General features: G+C 41.3%; 1 protein-coding gene across 1 annotated transcript in view; it reads right to left on the bottom strand.

The window, feature by feature from the left end:
• The window catches only part of JADE3 (jade family PHD finger 3), a 36,679-nt gene that overhangs the window by 4,555 nt on the left and 17,639 nt on the right, over window positions 1–14,485 (bottom strand). The window contains exons 3-9 of the mRNA XM_033147502.1: window positions 13,264–13,346; window positions 9,894–10,051; window positions 7,377–7,567; window positions 5,645–5,856; window positions 4,191–4,358; window positions 3,878–3,994; window positions 1,872–2,345 (exon numbers count right to left, since the gene is read on the bottom strand). Of these exons, the coding sequence (XP_033003393.1) occupies window positions 1,872–2,345; window positions 3,878–3,994; window positions 4,191–4,358; window positions 5,645–5,856; window positions 7,377–7,567; window positions 9,894–10,051; window positions 13,264–13,346 (1,403 nt within the window). The remainder of the gene's footprint in view (window positions 1–1,871; window positions 2,346–3,877; window positions 3,995–4,190; window positions 4,359–5,644; window positions 5,857–7,376; window positions 7,568–9,893; window positions 10,052–13,263; window positions 13,347–14,485) is intronic.

The following is a 14,485-nucleotide window of genomic DNA, read 5'->3' on the forward strand; positions in this document are numbered from 1 at the left end:
TCATTGAGCACTTGAATGAAATTGGAAACCCCTTGAAAGACAACAAACACCCTGTTCTGCCCTTTTAGTTTCAGTGACGTCTTTATGATTGCAGTGAACTACTTCCAGGTTTGGCACTGTGTGCGCGCGCACGATGGCACATATATTGGTCGTGGCTAAAACTAGAGTTTCCTGTATTTAGAATCTGTATACTTAAATGATCTGCATGTTCTATTATTCATATTGCAGTGTTAACGCTTGACCTCTTTGTCCGTTATGCTTTTAATATACTCAACATTAACTCTAGTCCCTTCTGAACCATCCACCTGCAAAACATTCTCGAGTGCTTTTTAAAATTCACAATGGAAAGGTTATCAGGTGGCTATTGGCTTACCGGGCTGGGCTAGTCTCCCTGTTTAGCAGGTAAGGTTAAGGTAAAGGGATCCCTGACCATCAGGTGCAGTCATGTCCTACTCTGGGGTTGCGGCGCTCATCTTGCTCTATAGGCCGAGGGAGCCGGCGTTTGTCCACAGACAGCTTCCGGGTCATGTGGCCAGCATGACAAAGCTGCTTCTGGCGAACCAGAGCAGCGCACGGAAACACCGTTTACCTTCCTGCTGGAGCGGTCCCTATTTCTCTACTTGCACTTTGACGTGCTTTCGAACTGCTAGGTGGGCAGGAGCTGGGACCGGGCAATGGGAGCTCACCCCGTGGCAGGGATTCGAACCGCCAACCTTCTGATCAGCAAGCCCTAGACTCTGTGGTTTAACCCACAGCGCCACCTGGGTCCTCAGCAGGTAGATGGTTCCAAAAGCCACAGCTGTATAATTAGGATGATACCTGTGGAGGATCCTTAATAAGCTCTACTGTAGCTTCCTTACTATGAGTCAATATTATGGCCCCATCAGTAACGCTGACCCCATCTCAAGCATGCAAATGAGCCAATGGGCACAGCACTGGCAGAATCAGCCTCCTCCGACTGTAAATTGCAAACAGTGTTGTAATAAAGGAGAAACCTCATCGTGACACTTGAGGAAAGCAACCTGGTGACTGCTACAGAAGAACAGCCATGCACAGCATCAACTAACATATGGGCCATACAGCAGGGTAGCATGGCACACCACAAGTTGTAGGATGAACCCAGCATCTGGCTCATCCTACTTCTACTTAGCTTCTTGCTATTCCCATTTCTTCTCTCCACCAGCCTCCATTATGCACTTACTTGCTTACTTGATTCCTTACCCACTCTTCCTCATAGGGCCCCAGGGAGGGTTACAACAATACAATATACAATTATAAAAAATAGATAAAAACAGATGTGGCAATAAACAAGTAAAGCCATTCCAGGACAAAGGTCAGGACATGGAGGTGTATCTTCCTGCCACAGGAAAGGAAAAAAAGGGAAAAAAGCCCTTTCCCGGGCAACCCTTCCCTGCACTTCTGAAGGCGGAAGTACTACCAAGACAGTGCCCTTTGCCAAATTTAACACCCAAGGTGGTCTTTCAGCTGTTTAGGGTGCAAGTCACTTAGAGCTTTAAACACAAATGTGAGCACCTTGATGTGGACCGGGGGGGGGGGATGGCAACCACAGCAGCTATTTTTAAACTGAGGTTGTATGAGCTCTAAAATGGAACATCAGCCAGTAATCTGGCTGCTGCATTTTGGACCAGGCTCAGTTTCCAAATAGCCTTCAAGGGTAGTGGCACATAGAGCGCATTGCAATAGTTGAATCTGGAGGTTGTCAGATTGTGGCGTACAGTGATGAACTTGCTGGAGATGGAAATAAGCACTACAGTGTTGGATTGATCTGCCCCTTCCCGATTCCTGTTGCAGGGAACTACTTCTTCCTTTATAAGGGTATCGTTTGTCACTTTCCCCCCTCTCCTCCTTACCCTCTCTAGATCCTGCCTCAAGTGCATGAACATCCTCATTCGCGTATGAATGCTATCTTCTTTTGGCTGAACCAAGCCGTTTTCTTCATCCTCCCTGGGAGGAAATAATGGTTTATTAAAGTTACTTTTCCGTTTTAGTTTCCAGTAATTATAGATCAAGTCCACAGTGAGTTTAGGGAGGCCGAGTTCTGCTGCGACGTCATCAATCCTCACTAGGGAGTAGAACTCCTCCTCCAGCTCCCTTAGTTTCTGAGCACGCAAACTGGTTTTCTCGCTCTCGGTCTGCTTTTGGTCTGCTGTGCTCTTGGGATTAACGTCTGTGTCGGGCATCAAGCTCTGCTTGGTTTTGCTATGTTTTAGGCAGTACGACTTGAACTTGACTTCATCGCCATCGTCCAGGATTGTTTTCATCTCCAGGCTATGCTCAAAGGCACACGTGACATGAAAGGCAGTAATGCAGCTCTTCACAGAGCACTGTTGAGTGAAGGAAACCACCACCAGTTAAAGTAAGCATCAGAGGAAGAAAACCAGCCAATGGAAGCTTAGAAAGTATCACAGGGCTTTTACACGTGTGCACAGAGTTTCACAGCGGTATTCAGAAGACAAAGCTTTACTTTAAAGGTTGCTTATTCACAAGTTAGAAGTCTGAATGGTAACCTTCAGACAAAACAAGAAAAACAAGCAAATTCTGTTCCACTAAAGATGCTTAAGAAATACAGGTTATAAAATGTAAAAGATTGATGTTTAAGTACTTTTATCTTAAGAGTTACAAGCTATGCATATACACTTTCAGAAGAGGCAACACACACCGTTAATGAAAAACAGCCTATTCATTCATTTGTTTCTTCTGTATAAGCTTCAGCGTTCCAATGCCATGGGAAATGCTTGGTTCACGATAAAGCCTTAGCAGCAATTTGGCATAATGGCTGTGTTTTGAAATCACCTTAAGCCATAGGTAATGTTTAACTATGGCTTTACATGACTGAGCAGTATGCTTGTGCAAGCTAATCAAATCCCCACTTTGCCCCACTTTCCCCATTCCTGGATGCACCATGGTGGGAGCAAAAAAGCCACATGCCTTAGCTTCGCATGCAATCCAAATCTGGGCTCATGGTTTGTTTCCCCAAAAGAAACCATGAGCAGTAAACAAATAACAAAGTTTGGTTATCACTTGTGGGTTGTTTGGAGAAAAGCAAATAATGACCCTGGGCTTGGGCAACAAGACAAGTAGAGTTGTTTGTGGTTTGTGGCCAGTTGTGAGGGAAAGTGGAGTGGGAACTTTGAGCAGTGTGCACTGCTCGTCCACATTAAACCACATATTAAACCTAACTATGGTTTAATATGATGTGCAAAGCAAAATAACTTGACTTCTGCAAAAACTGTTTAACTAACCTTTAGCCGCCACGCTAGCTAAGTAAGTAGTAGGGTAAGATATAGGATCCACAGCTTCATGACAGATACACAATTTAAGTAATAATGCAAGGATTTGTATAGAGCTTGCATTATTACTTAAATTATGTATCTGCCATAAAGCTGTGAATCCTGTATCCTGCTACTTAGCTAGTGTAGTGTCTAAGCTTTTTGCAGAAGCAAAGTGCCCCAAAGTGCATTCCCTTACTTTTTAATTTAATGTATTTTTTAACTGACTGTTCCCTGTAACCACCTCTAAAGGTTATTGTGGGCCACAAAAGGTTTATAAAATTCTCTTTAAAAAAAACAAACCAAAAAATCCCCATTTAACAATATCCCCACCAACCACTCTCATTGGCCCCCTATCTACAATTCTGTGATGCCAAAAGGATGTGGGGGTTTTTATTTTGACATCCTTCCAATACCCCAAAAATGTTTCCTTAAAATATAAACACTGCTAAAGGCTATTCTGCTGCATCTGTCTTCCACCCAGCACAGGAGACAGTTGTTCCTTAGCACCCTGAGCCTGTTGAGTTTGCTAGTGTGCAATTTCTGCTCTGCAGCAACAAAGATCACAATACAGAATTAACACATACCTGGATACAAGCACCAGTTTTCAATTTGCATAAGCTGCAAACTAAAGCCCATCTACTTGGTGGAATATGGGACACTTTGGTAATTGGTTCCATTCTTTCCGGACAAGCAATGCTTACCTAATAATAGTAATAGAAATTATGGATTACTATGACTGAAATGACCAGAAAAGAGCTATCAGGCTATTATATTTCAGCATATTGTAAAAAGGCAAATATAACAGCTACAGTAGCTAGGTGACTGGGGGAAGATTGCATTCCAAATACTTCCATGCTTTTCTACTTAAAGATGGGCTAAAACACTTCTTATTCATACCTCTGGAATCCAAAGAGCACAGCTCACATGCGCCCACTTGGTGCCTGTCCTTGTAGCTTTCATGGCCCCACCTCTCTTTGGACACAAGAGACACTGAGGGTGTATACCTAGAACACAAGTACGACACAGCCAGCTTCCTTCAGGAACCTTTAGGATGCCATAGCATGCCTGAGGATAAAAACAAACTGCTGCTTTATACAACTCCATAAGGGAAATGAGACATCACTGGTTTATATCAGTACCAACATACCGTAGTATTTTTTTTTGGTAATTAATGCTACATACTAAAACCATTTTGGGAGAATTCAACTATTTGCCAATGTCTGAAACATGGAACAGGAAAGGATCTTTTTCTTAACAATTAAAGAGTTACATGCACTATTAATAGTGCTGCAGAGAGAATTTCCAGAAAAAGACACAGAAGCCGAATGTCTGATCTCAGAAAGGTTGGCCAATGGTAGCTGCACTTCCCTAGCCCCAAAATCTTGCTATTTATTGGTGTGTATCTCACACACAGAGACACACACACACACAATCTAGAAAAGTAGCTCTCTGTGGCATCTAGTACTAGCATGCACTGACCTAGAAAGGTGTCTGTATAGCCTAAGGAAGACTCCAGAAGGATTAGCCTATCACAGTTATTTCTGGAACATTTCTGAAACATTCCAGATTAATCCAGAAGAGTGCACTCTTGCATAGGCATAAATTCTAGGCACAAATTTAAAAGATCAGCTTTCCCACATTATCTCACTGTGCACTCACTGCACCAGGCTCTACTCTTGTCATTAACAAGAATCATTCTATGAAGATTAAAAATTCACCCTTCAATTCATTTTTTCCTGTTGTAGGAAAGTTAATTAGCTGACATCCCTAAATGCAGTTTCAGAAAAGGAAGAAGCGCACGGCAGACAAATGCTCCAACACCACAATGGCTCAAAACCTTTCCCATAATATTTAGGGGATTTACATGACCTTTGAATACATTACTGGATCAAAAGCAATCCATGTCTCTTTTAAGCAGTTGCATGTTAAATTTTACAGAGCCCTGTCGGAAGACAAAAATTCTCAACCCACCTTTTCAAAGGCTGCCAGATTTCTTGCACCTTTTCAATGGCTTTTCAGATACACTGTTTTGGAGCAAGTTATCTAGAATGATTCTACAGTGGTAACTTGGTTCTCAAATGTAATCCGTTCCAGAAGGCCGTTCGATTTCCGAAATGTTAAAAAACCAAGGCGCAGCTTGCGATTGGTGCAGCCACCCCAGAAACAATAGCAGACAGCCACTTCGGACATTCGGCTTCCAAAAAAAATTCACAAACCAAAGCATTTACTTCCGGGTTTGCAGCATTCGGGTTCCAATTTGTTTGTCAACTAAGCCGTTCAAGAACCAAGGTTCCACTGTAATCCCATTCCCACAAGAACGAAGCATTTTCAAAACCTCCGCTAGCACTAACCTGATGCACACAGATGTTGCATTTGTCACAAAACACCATATCATTCCCATCTTCACTGTCAGGGGACCGGCACACATCACAGATGACATCTTCATCATATTCAATACCCAGCCCCTCCTCTGTCTCAATGGCATGGTTCATGTTCTCATGACAGTGACGTTCCAGGACTTCCACCATTTTCTCCATTGTGTTCTCATCAAGCTGCCCACAACCTGCAGGAGAATTAAAGCAAAATAGTAATCTGCTTAATACTAGATAAAGAAATAAAAAGCTCCCTCATTTCCTAAAGCATTGCACTGAAAATAGGTTGCCTCCCTCCCTCATTTGTGTGAGACTTACTTAAGTTTCAATCCAGGTTTTAAAAGACTTAAAATCTACATTGTGTTAATCTGATATATAAATATATTAAGCAAATCTTATAATCTTATATAAATCTTAAGCAAATGCAAATGCACATACATGAAAAGTGAAACCACCAATTGTTGGTGGACTTACTTAAAACACTGTTAATCCTATTCCCTAGGATTCAGACAACCTATATATATATTCAAAGTAGCAGTTAGGATGTCAGTAATAATGCACAAATTTGATACCTATGACATCAACACTTTCACCTGTTTCACACATAATGCCAAACCATTGTTCATGGTAACCCATCATTAACACTAAGATGTCTGGCAGATGATCACATACAACCAAGGTTTAACATCATAGAAATAGTTAAAAGCACCAGTGAAGGCAGTTGGAATTATTTGTTGCTCTTCCAACTTCAGCTCCACTAGCTTTTGAGCAGTGACAGCTCCATAGCCATAGTTAAAGAAGTGGTCCAGGTTTACACACAATGCAAAGCTATGCTTGACATTAAGCAAGGTTTATAACCCAGCTACAAACCCTGGTTAATCAGAAACTTTTACCATTGCCCATAAACTGGACTGAGTTCACACATAAGGCTAATCCATGGTTTCATAATGTGCATTATGTTTGAACCAAGCCATTGTTTTAAGGAAATTGCCTCTTAACATGACAAATACGGTAGCCTGTTCAACTTCATTGAAATCTCATTATATGCCCCATTACCTTTTCTTATTCAGATTAGAAACATGTTGCTTATGAATACTATGTTGAAAAGAATCTGCCACATCAAGTTAATTATTTCCCCCTAATTTTTAAGTCTCAACTGGCCTCATAAACAAGCTATCAAGATAGTGTCTTCTCTGATTTACTAGAGTGGCATAATCCTGCCTCTCTCATGGAGCCACAAAGTAGAAGTCTGCAAAGCTGCCATTTTCTCAGGTCATTAAGATCTGAGTATTAGCAAATACAATTAAGTAGGAATACTGACTTCCATTATTACCTGATTGGTATTTTTCCATATACATTGTTTTTATTACTCCTAGAGTCCTGGCATAAAATGCACATTCTTCCATGAACCAAGATGGATTTCCAAAGAATTAAGGTACAGCTTTGCTTGAGTATTCACCTCTATCTTAGGAAACATATTAAAAACATGGAAGTTCCTCAAAATAATTAGACACAATTAAATGTCTCTGAACCATGGCTGCAGAAGACTCCTTGCATACCAACTAAAGTTCTCTTTCTAAACAATCCATTCTTTTTTTAAAAAAAAAAAAAGCAGCAGCAGCAAAACAGCCTTAAATCAGCGCAGTTGACTAAAGATTCAATTTTAAAAATTCACTGTAGCTTTAGTAATTGGATTTTTCATCACTCTCACCCATTTCGGCAAGCTCCTCATTTACTTCCTGAAGCCAGAAGATGTCCATATCATCCAAGTCATAACGACACATCGATTCTGCCAGTTCCAGAATGTTGATATAGCCAGGTTCAGTGGGCTCTTGACTTGAACAACGAATGTATTTTCTAGGCCGTGTATACAGTACTTGCTTTACTTTTTCTGCTACGACTCTAAAATGATATAGTAACTAAAGTGAGCTGTAAGTCATTTGGTGAAAGGGCAATTCTGCAAATTGGGAAGCCAGGTATTTGATGCCCCTAACTGATTATAATAATCTGGGTTACAATGGAATGCATGGGTCAAGCAAAAGTGACAATGTGCATTGGTGCAACAGGTATGAACGTTTTCCAGGCTGAAGGTCACAATGGCCAGTGGAGGGGAGGCCATGTCAAAGTAGGCATGGCCAAAATGAAATAGTGGGAAAAGGCAGAACCTACCCCTTCAACCCTTATTTCTTATTTATTTCCCTTAATTTCTTTTGTACTAACTTCCACAGCCCCATTCCTTATTAATTCCCACCCCATTCTCTCCCAATATATAGGACATGTTGCCCAAGCTATTCAAGTCTTTCCATGCTACTTCCCTCTTTTACAAACACACAGTACAACCTCTTTCTGTGTCTCTCTCTCTCTCACACACACCCCAACACATATACACAGCATCCACATGCTCACCTGATGGGTGCATTTAGAGGAAGAGATCTGTATCCAAAACCATACTCCAGAACTGACACTGAGCATAGGAGAGATTTAAACATCTGCTCAGTGCTGGGATCAGGATACAGATGGGGATGCAAAATTTCTGCCACCCCCCCACCCGCAACCAGCTGATTGACTTTGCAATCTGTCTCCCATTTTTTTGAAATTTTTGTTCATTAAGAAACAATAATAATGCACACACCTTTCCCCAATAATTAATTTTTTTGCCTTCTGTGACTACTAATCAAATTATGTTCCAGACGTTTATGAATTCACGCCCCCCATCCACAATAATCCCACCAGCAGCTTTTTCTACAGTTTTCCTTCTGCCTCCCATCCATTTCTTCTTTTACATCTCCAGCCACTCTCTCCCTCCAATCCCGGAGTCCATTCTACACAGCAATCACCAAGTGAGCTCAGACAGACCATTCTAATGCCTTGGGCTGTTCTTCAGCCGATCATTTCATATATTTTTTTGTCAGCTGACAACAGCAACAGCAGAGATAGTTGTACTGATCCGAATGCAGCATGCAAATCAAACAGATTTTTAGGGACTACTGCCCAGAAAAGCACAATTAAGAAAGGGGTACCCAGACACAAAAAGTGAGTAAACAGATAAATAAATACATCATTTTCATGGGGTCGTTGGGGGTAACAAAGTCTTTTTTTGGGGGGGAGTCCATATATGACCTGCGGGTTAGCCACCCTTGCTTTTGACTAAGGAATGCATTAGGACAATGCCATGCTCCTCACAGAGTACTGCTACACACTACAGGTAAAAGGTAATGGACCCCTGGACGGTTACGTCTAATCAAAGGGAACTATGGGGTTGTGGCACTCATCTTGCTTTTAAGCCAAGTGAGCTGGTGTTTGTCTGCAGAAAGCTTTTCAGGTCATGTGGCCAGCATGACTAAACCGCTTCTGGCGCAACGGAACACCATTACCGAAGCTAGAGTGCACGGAAATGCCATTTACCTTCCCGCCACAGCGGTACCTATTTATCTACTTGCACTGGTGTGCTTTCGAACTGCTAGGTTGGCAGGAGCTGGGGAAGAGCAACAGGAGCTCACCCCATCATGCGGATTCTGATCAGCATGCCCAAGAGGCTCAGTGGTTTAGACCACAGCGCCACCCGCATCCCTATAAACTACAGGAGCACATGCCAAAAGCTCATTCTGAACTATCAGCAAACCTCTTTCCTACACTCAAATATAGGAATCATTAAAACAAAAAAAACAACCCACAAAAGTAAATTCTTTATTGAACAACCACACAGATAATTTTCCACGTTGCTTAATGTTCCCTCTTGAGTTGTAACCATATCATACATCAGAGGAAGAAAAGAAAGCCAAAAATACAATGGGACAAAGGTTAGGCATGAGCCACTACCAAGCAAATGTATCTGGTGATCTTTATATACATAAGACTAACTCAGGTTAATACACCCTCATCCAGTCTACCACCACACCCAACTTTGTGTAATCCACAAAGCTGTCATGTATATTTGGAAAACTGCAGTGTACATTATCCACCGCAACTGCTGGAACAATACTGAGTTATGCTGAAATAATGCAGTATACTACCTCTTTGACTGTGTGGTCAGAATACATTTGTCTGTTGTCGACCTTAAAAATTCTTTAAAAATTGCAGCCTCACCTGATCAAAAATCTACTCTGCGCAACAAAAGTAGTAAACGATTAATTATTGTTTACATGACATGAATGCTGCCCAGTATATTCCTATTGCTACCCCAAAATTAAATGTAGTTCAGTCCCAACAACTATTTAATAAAAATTACCTGAGAGAAGGTTGTGGAATCGTGTCTGGGCTGGCTGGGACTTGCACACCCTTTTCCCATTCTTGTTTCCACGTGTCCGCAAAGAGGTAATATTCATCTGGGTTAATGTGATGAGAATCTGGGAGTTTCATGGCACTAATGAGGTCCTTTCGAAACACCTGCAGGTGAAGGCAAAGGCAGCATTAATACTTGGGAAGAAACAGTCCAAAAACATATTTTTCTTCTTCTTTAACAATACAAATTAATAATGTACAGTAGCCTAATAATTATCCAAGAAGCCATGTTAAACAGTTGTCAGAACCATACGGATCAAACCAACCCCTTTGCTGCCAAGCATAAAGGAAGGAACACATAATTCCCCAACTATTTAGAAACATGGACTGCTGCAGCTGTAATCCAAGCAAGTGGACCACCCTGTTCTGCTTTAGCACACAAATCTTAGAAGGTAAAGCGTGAATGGGATCTTCCAGAGTTATGTAGATATGGGATCTCCCCTAATCGTAGATAGTGAAACACCTACAGAACTGTGGCAACTTCCATATTTGGGGAGGTCCAGAATCCAAGTAACTGCAGGTGACCAGGAAAGAGACAAGGAGAAAGTAAAAGACTTGCTCACAACTTGGGAGGTTGGATGGGAAAGTTCAATCTGTTAAACATTGTAATAGTCTCTAGCATCTACCCTGGATTGCAGGATTGTTGTCTCTTTCAAATCCTGCAACCCTGCAAGTTGCAAGTGAAGATTTAATTTCATTTTAGCAGTAAGGTAGAATAGAGTTTGTTTGTTTTGATACTTTCATGCTCAAAGATTTCAATGGATAAAACTAACTCCGAACATCAAAAAGAAGAGTGGGCTCAAAAGAGCTTGCATTTAACAGCACAGCTTAAAGGCAAATGAGACACCTACCCATCACTGTCATAATCTACTGTCATCTGCATTTCATCTGTTTTCAGAAGTAATTGTAATGGCATTAGGCATTCAGCAAGTAATTTTCCATTTCTGTAGGGGGCTAACCCCTGAACTTTCATGCTGAACTTTTTTTTTTTAATGGGTTACGTAAGCTTAAGTTCCAGCTCTTGCCCACTTAGCAGTTCGAAAGCGAAACTCAAAGTGCAAGTAGATAAATAGGTACCGCTCCAGTGGGAAGATAAACAGCATTTCCGTGTGCTGCTCTGGTTCGCCAGAAGCGGCTTAGTCATGCTGGCCACATGACCCGGAAGCTGTATGCCGGCTCCCTCGGCCAGTAATGCGAGATAAGCGCCGCAACCCCAGAGTCGGACACGATTGGACCTAATGGTCAGGGGTCCCTTTACCTTTAAGCTTAAGTTGTCCGGCAAGTTCTCCAAGGAAGTACTTCAACATTAAAAGTGATCATTTAGACAAATAAAACATATTTGGAAGTAGTCAACTAAACAGTTGGGCTAGTGCAACCACTTTTAGCTGCACAATGTAATTTCCTGGCCTTCTCTTCTCCTGTTCCCAGATCTGCTCTGAAGAGCTGGGGAAATCTGGAGCAGATTTAGGGGGTGCACAGGGAGGAGAGGGTGGGGAAGTTACACTGTCCAACTAAAAATCACTGTGCTACCGTACTGTTTAGCTGAATACCGCCCATTGTGCAACCAAGAGCAGGAGCCTGCCACTGGTCCAATCTTGACATAACACAGCCAATCTACCTGTATCCCTCACCTCCCATGCTCAATACACTGGCATAGGGCTAGCCTAGCTGGACAATGGGGCAGGATCAGCAGCACAGCCCTGTTTCTTATTCTACATGCAGTTCCCCCTGTCATGCATTAGATGCCTGAAGGGGGCTTTTGTTTTGCATTCTAAATCAATACCATCTTTCCTCTTTTTGTGTGTTGGGGGGCAGGTTTCACTAGGACCACAGAGCAGAATGAAAAGAGGTTATAGCCCCCCTATGCAGAGCAGTTCCACTCATGCCCTTGTCTGTTATTTCTAAAGTAAAAACAATACACATTTAAAATGTGCAAGCATTTATTGACTAGTTTGGCCCTCTGGGTAAGAAGAGAACGCAGTTCCAAGAAATAGGGCATTCCAAATTTGTCCCAAAGATATGAATTAAAGGAAGAAGATATGTAGATATTTAGCCTGCTCCGCCCCACCTTTAGGGTAAATCCAGAACAGGGAGAAAGGATATGTGCATTCTGTATTTTTATACGTTACTCAGAGGTTGTGCATTTAAATCTTTTTCAGAATTGGTCAACTAGTATTTTCATAACTCTTGCTTTCAGTTGATAGTAAGAAATGCCAAAATTGAAACTGTGCCTAAGGTAAATTGGGGAAGAAGTACCTGGGGACAGTCTCATAACATTAGGGACTCAAATACTCCTAAGAAAAGCCTTAATGGCTTGTGCAGAAGTTCACCATAGCCCTACAGGCAGGGGTAGCAACAAAGTCATATTCCAGCAATAAGGAAGAAGGAAAGAAAACACAAGAAATTCTCTTCAGCAGCACCTGCTACCTTGGGATCTCAATTTCTCTTCAACTGCCCTAAGATTCAGAAAATTATGACCCATTTTACTACAGTCATTATCCTTAAACATAAAGGTAAAGGGACCCCTGACCATTAGGTCCAGTCATGTCCGACTCTGGGGTTGCGGTGCTCATCTCGCTTTACTGGCCGACGGAGCCAGCGTACAGCTTCCGGGTCATGTGGCCAGCATGACAAAGCCGCTTCTGGCGAACCAGAGCAGCGCACAGAAACGCCGTTTACCTTCCGCCAAAGCGGTACCTATTTATCTACTTGCACTTTGACATGCTTTCAAACTGCTAAGTGGGCAGGAGCTGGGACCAAGAAACGGGAGCTCACACCATTGCGGGGATTCGAACTGCCGACCTTCTGATCAGCAAGCCCTAGGCTCTGTGGTTTAACCCACAGCGCCACCCGCATCCCCCTCCTTAAACACAGATGGGCTTTAATCCTATTGAACTCAAATCAAATGGGACAAGTTCTTTCATTCTTCCTTCCTTCACCTCTGAAAGGGAAACCACATGAATGAAGAAATCCTTTTGCAACAGAACTATCTCCACCCTCCCGCCGTGCCAACCTCCAAATCTGTCCCCAAAACCTCAAGAGAAAATTTGTGTGAGGAGAGGGGAGACATTTTTCTTGCAATAGGGAAAAAAAAGTAGTTGAATAGCAACCTAAGAATGTGAGAATTACCATATTTTCCGGCGTATAAGACAACTGGGCGTATAAGATGACCCCCAACTTTCCCAGTTAAAATATAGCGTTTGAGATATACTTGAGCGCAGATTCTCCACCCGGCGTATAAGACGACCCCCGACTTTTGAGAAGATTTTCCTGGATGAAAAAGTAGTCTTATACGCCAGAATATACAGTACTCTTACCTCAGCAGGTTTCTTTTGTTCATTTGCTGGTGTTTTTGACTTGCTTCTGTACTTGGAACAAAAGGAGAAAGAAGTAGAAGGACCTGTATAAACAAAGGAAAAGATGGAGACAATTTAAATGCTGCTGCAACACCAGGATATTCATAAAAATACAGAGAATTCCATTCCCAAATGGTATCTTAGGCAACATAAACTAGAAATTTTGCTTACAATTATGGGTCTGTTTTTCTTAAACAGTTGCTTTCAAGAATAAGTGTCCAAAGGGACAAAACAAGTTGCTCCTGACTTTCCTGCTTTACTAAAACAAGTGGACCATGTAACAACAACAACAATTAAAATGTTGCCTGTGTTTAAACATTTAAAATAACGTTTGTTTTAAAAACCCAGAAGCTTTACTTTTAGGAATTATAGGGACAGAACTACCCAAACTGTATAGAAATTTATTCATGTACAGCGGCAAGAATGTTACTTGCCCAAAAATAGAAAGAAGAAGTCCCAGCAAAAGAAGAATGTATACAAAAACTTATGGAATATGCAGAAATGGCAAAATTTACCGGAAAAATAAGAAATCAAGATAACAAACTTTTTATAAAAGAATGGAAAAGAAGAGATTTTATAAAAGAATGTAAATTGAATATTTACAAATAAACTGTAAACAGAGAAGAATATTGGCAGGATTACTGTAATAACCTGTAGTTTTTTATACTTATTTAAAGCAGATGAATAAATGAGTAAATTAAGTTAATTTGGATATGCAGAAAATATAAAAAAACAAATTTAAGGAATCGCAGAAAGAGGGGGAAGCAAGTCGAGTTTTGAAATGCTAAAATGATTGTAAAATTATTGAAATGTATACAACTGAAAATCATAAATAAAATAATAAAAATAAAAATAAATGTTGCCTGTGTTACCGGTATATGGATGCGGGTGGGTTGCTGAGTACAATAAAGAAACACAAAGGCCTCTGAATGACTCATGACAGCCAACAAGTTGGCAAGATCCACCCCAAGGAGGTGTTATGGAATGTTCTTAATTCTGAGATACCTTCTGAAAATTGATTATAAACAAACCGTAGGATGGTATCGTCTACTGACAATTAGATGAGAAAATGAATATGGAGGAGAGAACAGTTTTATATCCTAGAAGCAAACGGTGTTGAAATAAAAGCCTGGCAAAAAGGTTAAAGAGGAAACAGGAACAGGAGGACAGAATTGGACCATCT

Source organism: Lacerta agilis, chromosome 4, assembly GCF_009819535.1.
Source record: "Lacerta agilis isolate rLacAgi1 chromosome 4, rLacAgi1.pri, whole genome shotgun sequence".
Classification (NCBI taxonomy): Eukaryota; Metazoa; Chordata; class Lepidosauria; order Squamata; family Lacertidae; genus Lacerta; species Lacerta agilis.